Genomic DNA, 9,651 nt, shown 5'->3' with positions numbered 1-9,651 from the left:
AATCAGGCAACAGGGATTAGGTAGGCTATAACGTATTCAGCCTACAGCAAAGTAGAAAGAGTTTGGCCTCATAAAATAATCCCCCAAACAGCTGTCAATATTGACCACAAATAACATATTTAATTCTGTCACAAATGAATGTGTAGTTATCACAATCAAATATATTTTTGTTTTGTTTTTAGATAGCTGATGAGCTAGTTCTCATTCAGTCATTGCATCAAATGCATGTTGTTGAGTGTGGCAGTCATGCTTTTCAGTCTTTTGTCACGCACTCCCGCCACACACTTATTGTGTCCATTGGCCCTGTCATGTAATGTAGAATGCACGAACCTGACTCTCAGACCCTGAAGAAACAAACTGGAATAAAAATTTCAGTTGTATTCACTGACAATAAAGGGTTGTCTTGGTCATCAATTACCATAGTCACAAAGCAGGAAAATAATGAGGCTTTCTAAGTGGAAATCAGTTTTGTCACACTGGGTGTGCTCTCCTTATCACATGATTTTAATATCATTAAGTCGATCTCAATTCTCACATTGCCTTGACAAAAATTCCATCACTCGGCACAGTTTTCTCTGTGGGTGAAAGCTAAATTGTCTTGAATGTCTGGCAATAAAAAGCTGAATCATTGCTTCACCAACAGAAGTTTAGTTTTACAAGAACTGTGTGCTTGTGTGGCTGAATCTGTCTCTGAAAACAACTTTATTTTTACTACAAATGAGGCGTTGGAAATACTGACTATTGTGCATTCAGGATAGCAATGATCTCTTGCATATGTATCTTGTCATATGCAACCCTGTTTACTTATTTTAATAGTTAAATGATTTCACTGAAATCTGTTACTCATCTCACACAAAGGGAGGAGCATAACGTCTATATATAATGTAGGATGTGGAGCTTTACTCCACATAACTGTGTGGTCCTCAGAGTAATCAGTCATGGGACTCCTGCTCTCTATCCTTATTGGCATTCTTGCCTCTCTGATCGGAGGACTTTACCTTCTTGGTGTGTTTCGAAGGCAGCAGCCAGGAGAGCCCCCTTTGGATAAGGGGCTCGTCCCTTGGCTGGGTCATGTCTTGGAGTTTCGCAGGAACACACTGAAATTCCTCGAGAGGATGAAGCAAAAGCATGGCGATGTATTCACAATACAGCTGGGAGGGTTTTATATTACATTTCTTCAGGATCCTCTATCGTTTGTACCTTTTGCAAAAGAGAGTAGAGAAAAACTAGACTTTTACAAGTTTGCAAGGCATCTTGTACGCAGAGTATTTGGTTATGAAGCTGAAGAGGATGAGCACCATATTCTTCAAGTCTCCAGCAACAAGCATCTCAAGGGAGATGGCCTGAAGGTACTGACACAAACTATGATGACTAATTTACAGACTCTGATGTTGCACAGAAGTGATGGAGCTGCAGACAAACGCACCTGGATAGAAGATGGACTCTTTATGTACAGCTACAATATTCTTTTTAGGGCCGGCTACTTGTCTCTTTTTGGGAACACACCACCTGAGTCAGAAGGAAGTGAAGAGAGATCGAAAGACAAAGACAGAGCTGAGTCACAGGCCTTATTCTCTGAGTTTCGTAAATATGACCAACTCTTCCCTAACCTGGCTTTTGGGGTGCTCACACCCAGGCAAAGATTGGAAGCAAAGAGGCTGATGGAACTTTTCTGGAAAGCTATGTCAGTGCAGAAGATGAGGCTCAAGGACAACATCAACCGCTGGATCTGGGATATGCAGCAGTACAGAATTGATATCAGTATGAAGGAGTCAATGATTGACAGGTACATGTTTGTACTTCTTTTTGTCTCTCAGAGCAACACAGGGCCAGCCTCCTTCTGGTTTCTCCTCTTTCTCATGAAACACCCAGAGGCCATGGCAGCAGTAAAGGAAGAGGTAGATAGGGTTATGAAAGAATCAGGACAGGAAGTGCGACGTGGTGGTCCTTTAGTTGACCTGACCCACGAAATGCTGATGAAAACACCCATCCTGGACAGTGCTCTGGATGAGAGTCTCCGACTCACTACTGCACCCCTCCTCATGAGAGGTGTGCTTCAGGATATGACTCTCAAAATGGCAGATGGTCGTGAATATTTCATTCGCAAAGGTGACAGAGTGGCAGTGTTCCCTTACAGTGCAGTTCATATGGACCCAGAGGTCCATGCTGACCCAAGTTCATTCAAATATGACCGCTTTCTCAATCCAGACGGGAGCAAGAAAACAGATTTTTACAAGAAGGGGAAGAAGGTGAAGTATTACAACATGCCCTGGGGTGCTGGGGTCTCAATTTGTCCTGGACGTTTCTTCGCCTACAATGAAATGAAGCAGTTTGTTTTCCTCATGTTGGTCTACTTTGAGTTTGAGCTGAAGAATCCTGATGAGAAGATACCTGATATTGACTACAGGAGATGGGGCTTTGGATCCATGCATCCTTTTAGGGAAGTTCTGTTTCGGTACAGACTCAGATATTAAATCAACTTCTGTGTGATCAGCACACAATGGGTGGAGGTTTAGCACTTAAAATATGCACTATCAATGATCTGTTTTTAAGGGAAGAGAAACAGTGATTCCTGTTGTTCATCTCTTGAATTGTATTTATCTAAAATTATTCTTAAAATCTAGAAAAAACAAAATTGCTTTTTTACTGATGTATACAATTGTGTTAAATGATGTTATCATGATGAATTTGATGTCATCTACTTGTGAATGTGGTTCTTTACTTTTTTTTATGAAGGTTTCAAATCATTACATTTATCCTCATAATTAAAGGAACTTTTATAAATGTGGTTGTTAATGCTTAATTTTGAATATTTACTGAATAGCATAAAAATATGAAGCGACTGCTGCCTCTTTGTTGCGGCATGATATGGTATTGGCATAGCTGTTAAGTGTCTCAAACTCATACTTAATGTTGTATGTGGTTGTTCTTGCTGCTTAAATTAAAAGTATCATATTTTCAAAGTTGTTGTGCATTTATTTGAATTTTTCTTGGCTTTACACGGCCCTTTTGTGACAGTATATCTAAACCAGAAGTGGCCGGAGGTGAGTTATCTTAATTCGTTTTCATCTCTGTGATATCTGGGGCCTCACACATGGATGTTTTAGGCCACCTGTCACAAGGACTCATTGCAACAGCACATTTCTGTGGCGTGCTTTTTCCCAAAAAGAACATCTGTATTTACCACATCACTATTATATGCAAAATATCTATGAATAAAATAATAATTTCTGCTTAAATTGGGCAAGTAATAAAAAAATAGTATTTATGTTTAGTAAAGAAATTAAAATGTGTTTGCTGTCATATTCTGTATGAACGTTGTGATTTAATCATGTAGTTCATATGAAAGTACACACTGTTATTCTATGATCTAACGTTCAACTCCCTTGTCTTGAATCCTGATATACACATTATTCGATAAATTACATGACATTAGCTTTTTATTTACAGTAGTTTCATAAAACCTTGCCTTAACATAACTTGCAAACAGACTGAAAGTTTAAAGGCGACGACAACTGCAAGTGCAATTGGTGCTATTGGTGCATTTGTTTTCCAATGTACGAACCAGTAGGTGGTGCTGTCTGTCAAGGGACCAATGGAGAGCAAACGGGACAATTGTGATGATTTATGTGAAGCAGATGTGGAAAGCTATGAAGCACAGTGCTGTAATTGTAGTAATGTAATAGTTTGTTGTTCTTTTTACAAGTATCTGTACAAATATGTTATTTTACCTTTACTTGAATATTTTTGCTTTACTACTTTTGAAATCACATCCATTACTGAGTACATGGAAATGTTCCATGCTACAACTGGGGCTACACAGCAACTCAGTCAGAGAAAAGAAACCTGGCCCCTGACAGTGATTCGTTTTTTTTTTGTTTTTTTTTAATCCAACCTGAACCACAGCTTGTTGCAATTAATTAAAGCCAAGTTTCCCTGAAACGCTGTTGCAAAATCATTATTTTTCCCAGATAACACACATATAAAGAGACACTTAAACCTACAAAGATGGATTATAAACCTGGCTAGTCTAAATGGCTTGCTGAGCTCAAAGTGTCTTAAAGCGCTGAAATCAGAGCATCTCTACAGAGCAGACGTAGTCAACTGTAACACATTGAAGCATACACATAATCAGGATTACCACCACAAAATAAAAAGGCAAATTAAAAGTGCCGATGTTGTGAGATCTGTCCAGTGGCTAAATAAGGTTTGTCAACTTATTAGCTGACAAAAGATTAATTCCAAAGTTTAACAAAACAAAACACAGTCACCTAATGGATTTTCAAATCACAGGTTAAAGAAAGGAGACTCCCTTTTCAAAACTTCCAAGAGACCGGCAACAACACACAAAACAAACCATTTTAAAGGTTTATTTAAAAAGTGAGCACGCAATGTCAGCTGGCATTCTAGCTATGCGAGGTTCAGGGGACTTCCCTGCAGTTGGGACAGTCTGGCCTCTCATACTGCAATGTCCTGCACACCCAACTCCCAGCATTCACCTAAACACTCATTCACTGTCGTGGAGCTGCCATCAAATAAATAAATCAATCTAATTGTAGTGATGATGGGCTGCCAGTATGCTCTCAAATGTTTATTCTTGGACTTCTGTCTCACGAGTTATACATTTCTGGTTCAAGTAGAAATAAGTTACTATTTGGAAGAGTGCAGAGGCAAAAACTGTAGGACTTTGGTTTGTACAATTTATCTGATTACTTAGCTGTGGAAAAAACTAACTTACACCACTAAGGGGAAAATCCAGAGGTGTTTTTTTTTTTTTCATGTGGGGACAATTTACTAATATATTTTTCAGTAGAAAAAAAACCACTCATACACTTATCATTAAAACAAGCATGTACAACAGACAACAATCCCACACGCACACATCCATAAGCACAGAGAGACGGACAGAGTCATTGGAGGAGAAAGTATGAACCTGAGCTCGTAACAGCAGAGTGAATTGAGTGTTAATACTAGGGATTGCGTCTGATACCATACCAGTATCACAAACTCAAATTTGTATTGATACCAATATCAGTTCGATACAGTCATTTTGGACCATTTATGAACTATGAAGCTGTTAAGAACACATTTATGCTGACTCATTTCAAAGACACAATTCTCCAACTGTGTAACAAATATTGTTCTCCCAGTAAGAATAAATAAAAAAATTGCAGCGTGTAACCTTCACCACGACGCAGAACTATGAAGGCTCGAGGTGTCTCCATGGTGACGCAGTCGGATAACGCATTACGCAGTCGGAGAAGTATAATGTGGCCTTAACAGCTGCAGGGAGGAACGATAACACTCTTTCAGACATTTAGGAGCTGCCCAGTGCTGTGACGGCATCATGTAAGAGATTGTCCATCAGAGATAATAGCCTGGTAGTCATCCTCCCCTCCCCCACCACCTCCACTGTGACAAGGGGACATCCAAGGACAGAGGTGGCTTTTTTAATCAGTCTGTCCAGCCTCTTTCTCTTCTGTTTCTGCTGAGATGCTACTGCCCCAGCAGACCACTCCAAAAAATGTGGCTGGTGACATAAGTCACAGTTCCTTAGTTTTCCCCACATTGCTCTGGAGGCGGTTCCACAGGAACCAGTCCACAAACATCTGTATAAGTTCTCAGCATTTGGGGAAAAGTAATTTAGCAACTGAGAGGAAACCTGAGGAAACAAACTGGAATAAAAAATATCAGTTGGCCCTACCTGCCCTAATTTCCACAGACCAGACTGGGTTCATGGCTGAAAGGAATTGTTCTTCTAACACTGGGAGACTTCTCAACATCATTGGTTCTCCCAACTCTGTCACACCTAAGGTGGCAATTTCTTTAGATGCCGAGAAAGCGTTCGACAGGGTTGAGTGGGAGTATTTGTACTACGTCCTGTCTAAATTTGACTTTAGCTCTGACTTTATTGCATGGATTAGACTGCTTTATGACTCTCCAACTGCCCATATCCTTACAAATGGAGTGAGGTCGCCCCCTTTCGCCCTTCATCGGGGTACCAGACAGGGATGCCCCTCTCCCCCCTCCTGTTTGCTCTGTCCATCGAACCACTGGCCATCTGGCTTCGTGAGGAGGGGAAAGTCGATGGCATCACCAGGAATGATGTCACCCATAAGCTGTCCCTGTATGCAGACGATTTGTTATTATATGTGTCAAACCCCGCATCGTCTATCCCTGTTATTACAGACATTCTAACCCAATTCGGCAGATATTCTGGTTACAAATTGAATTTTAATAAAAGTGAACTTCTTCCTATCAATCCCCTGTCTACTACAAATGAGGGGTTGGAAATACTAACTCTTGTGCATTCAGGAGAGCAGTGATCTCTTACAGATGTACTTTGTCATATGCAACTGTGGCAGGATGGTCTTTTCCTTCGCATCCTTTCCCCCTTCCTCCTTGCTTTATCCACATCAGTTGTGGATTTGCGCGCTGATTGATGGGCGGCGCTGCATACTTTTCTTATACTGGTCTGGTCACTCCTGCGGCCACCTCATCTTGGTGCACATTTCCTCTTGTAAAATCAACAGGTATGCGCATCGCTGTCCTTCCTCCCACTTAGCGTGCCACAGGGCGCATTGGTGACACGGTTCTCCTTTCTGTCGCTGTAGCGCGGCAGGTTGCTGTTGCCGTGGGGCCGAGTTGCCCCGCTGGAGGCCGTCCGTGTGTGGTTGTGGCTCCTCGTGGTAAGTCGGCGTTGTCCGCCCTCCTCTTTTCCTTCTACCTGCTGCTCATCCCTCCCAGCTAATTGTTACTTTTTTGTGCCACATTTTGAATCAGGCAGAAGCCGTGCAGTAACTCTGCTACCTGGTCTGCTGTGACTCTCTGCGGGTGGTGTCCATATATGTCCATTATTGTCACGGTTCCCTGGACGACGTTGCTGTTTTGTTTTGTTTTGTTTTGTTCCGTTTTGTCTCACTTTGTTCTGTGGCTCTGCGGCTCTCCAGAGCAATGATGGAGCAGTGACTACGACAGGCTCGCCACAGAGCTGGTGTCAGGGCTTGTTACAGCCTCAGGAATTTGTTTGATTTATTAATTACTTGTGCAAAAAAAAAAAGGGATTTAATTTGTATTTTGTTAAATATTGATTTATTTTTGTTTTGATTTGTGTTCTTATTCGAAAAACATATTGTTTGTTGTGTGTGTGTGTTTTCTTGATATTAAAGTGTTACGTTTAGCTGTGAGGCCATATATTTACCTTTTTTTCTTTGTAAACAGGTGCTGTGGGCCAAAGCGGCGACCCAATCCCTGGTGATGGTGTTTTCCTCACGAACCCCCTTTGTGCGTGTGTGTGTATGCGGTGCCACGGGTGTTTTGGTTAGTAATCCCTCCTTTGATTTGATTTAGGTCTGCCCTGATGAGCCCCAGCCCTGTTCACCCTCACCTCTCAGCCCCAGCTTGAGTATTTGAATATGCAGCCTATGTTGATTTAGCAATCTCTGTAATGGTAAATGTACCTAATTATTCCTTTTGAAATATTTTAACTATCTCCTGGGGCGAGACTCCCTATATGGCGTTGTTGGTACAACACACCCGCCGCCTTCATCTCGTCACACAACCCTTTTTACTTGTTTAAATAGTTAAATGATTTCACTGAAATCTGTTACTCATCTTACACAAAGGGAGGAGCATAACGTCTATATATAATGTAGGATGTGGAGCTTTTACTCCACATAACTGTGTGTTCCTCAGAGTAATCAGTCATGGAACTCCTGTTCTCTATCCTTATTGGCATTCTTGCCTCTCTGATCGGAGGACTTTACCTTCTTGGTGTGTTTCGAAGGCGGCAGCCAGGAGAGCCCCCTTTGGATAAGGGGCTCATCCCTTGGCTGGGTCATGTCTTGGAGTTTCGCAGGAACACACTGAAATTCTTTGAGAGGATGAAGCAAAAGCATGGCGATATATACACAGTACAGCTGGGAGGGTTTTATATTACATTTCTTCAGGATCCTCTATCGTATGTACCTATGGTAAAAGAGAGTAGAGAAAAACTAGACTTTAACAAGTTTGTAAGGCAACTTGTACGCAGAGTGCATGGTTATGAAGCTGAAATAAATGAGCACCATGTTCTCCAAGTCTCCAGCAACAAGCATCTCAAGGGAGATGGCCTGAAGGTACTGACACAAACTATGATGACTAATTTACAGACTCTGATGTTGCACAGAAGTGATGGAGCTGCAGACAAAAGCACCTGGATAGAAGATGGACTCTTTATGTACAGCTACAATATTCTTTTTAGGGCCGGATACTTGTCTCTGTTTGGGAACACACCACCTGAGTCAGAAGGAAGTGAAGAGAAATCGAAAGACAAGGACAGAGCTGAGTCACAGGCCTTATTCTCTGAGTTTCGTAAATATGACCAACTCTTCCCTAACCTCTTCTACGGGGTGCTCACACCCAGGCTTCGATTGCAGGCAAAGAGACTGATGGAATATTTCTGGAAAGCTCTGTCAGTGCAGAAGATGAGGCTCAAGGACAATCTCAGCCGCTGGGCATGGGATATGCAGCAGTACAGAATTGATATCGGTATGAATGAGTTAAATATTGACAAATACATGTTTGTGCTTCTTTTTGCCTCTCAGGGCAACACAGGGCCAGCCTCCTTCTGGCTGATTCTCTTTCTCATGAAACACCCAGAGGCCATGGCAGCAGTAAAGGAAGAGGTAGATAGGGTTATGAAGGAATCAGGACAGGAAGTGCGATGTGGTGGTCCTTTAGTTGACCTGACCCACGAAATGCTGATGAAAACACCCATCCTGGACAGTGCTCTGGATGAGAGTCTCCGACTCACTACTGCACCCCTTCTCACCAGATCTGTGCTTCAGGATATGACTCTCAAAATGGCAGATGGTCGTGAATATTTCATTCGCAAAGGTGACAGAGTGGCAATGTTCCCTTACATTGCAGTTCAAATGGACCCAGAGGTCCACCCTGACCCAACTTCATTCAAATATGACCGCTTTCTCAATCCAGACGGGAGCAAGAAAACAGATTTCTACAAGAAGGGGAAGAAGATGAAGTATTACAACATGCCCTGGGGTGCTGGGGTCTCAATGTGTCCTGGACGTTTCTTCGCCTACAATGAAATGAAACAGTTTGTTTTCCTCATGTTGGTCTACTTTGAGTTTGAGCTGAAGAATCCTGATGAGAAGATACCTGAAAATGACTACAGGAGATGGGGCTTTGGCACCCAGCATCCCCTCAGAGATGTTCCGTTTCGGTACAGACTCAGATATTAAACCAACTTCCTGATGATCAGCACATAATAGGTGTGGCTTTAGTACTTTGTACGTTTCAGTACCGGGGCTTGCTAGTTTGATTAGAGCTTAGTGTGCAGTTTTACCTGAAACTATGTAGACTGTAAGACAGAGGATAACCAAAACATACTTGTTTTATGTTCGGCATTGTCTCAGTTCTCCTCAGATCTGAGCTGCTTCCAATAAAGCATTGTTCAACTTAACTCATCTCTGACTCCAGGAAACTCTCTCCTTGGTCGACTCATTAAATAATCAAATCTCTGGTAAACAGGTACCATTTACACGGGTTAAATATTTGGAAGCACTCTTTTTGGCACTCTTTCACATGTGCTTTGTTTTAGGTAAAAGAAAAATGCTTATGTGCTGCTGTCCTGTACCAATAAAAATCTTC

The 9,651-nt window shown here is 41.8% G+C and overlaps 2 protein-coding genes across 2 annotated transcripts; both read left to right on the top strand.

The window, feature by feature from the left end:
- Positions 1-938: 938 nt before the first annotated feature.
- Positions 939-2,474, top strand: LOC310927647 (5-beta-cholestane-3-alpha,7-alpha-diol 12-alpha-hydroxylase-like; the record flags this gene model as incomplete). The annotated part of the gene is made up of 1 exon (XM_083890000.1): positions 939-2,474. The coding sequence occupies one exon, from the start codon at positions 939-941 to the stop codon at positions 2,472-2,474; it is 1,536 nt and encodes a 511-aa protein (XP_083746126.1).
- A 5,232-nt stretch (positions 2,475-7,706) lies between these two features.
- Positions 7,707-9,242, top strand: LOC310927646 (7-alpha-hydroxycholest-4-en-3-one 12-alpha-hydroxylase-like; the record flags this gene model as incomplete). The annotated part of the gene is made up of 1 exon (XM_083889999.1): positions 7,707-9,242. The coding sequence occupies one exon, from the start codon at positions 7,707-7,709 to the stop codon at positions 9,240-9,242; it is 1,536 nt and encodes a 511-aa protein (XP_083746125.1).
- Between the last annotated feature and the right edge of the window lie 409 nt (positions 9,243-9,651).

This window comes from Microchirus variegatus (genome assembly GCF_963457635.1).
Source record: "Microchirus variegatus genome assembly, chromosome: 5".
Classification (NCBI taxonomy): Eukaryota; Metazoa; Chordata; class Actinopteri; order Pleuronectiformes; family Soleidae; genus Microchirus; species Microchirus variegatus.
The sequence above is the reverse complement of the archived record's forward strand: the minus strand, read 5'-3'. Positions and strand labels throughout refer to the sequence as shown.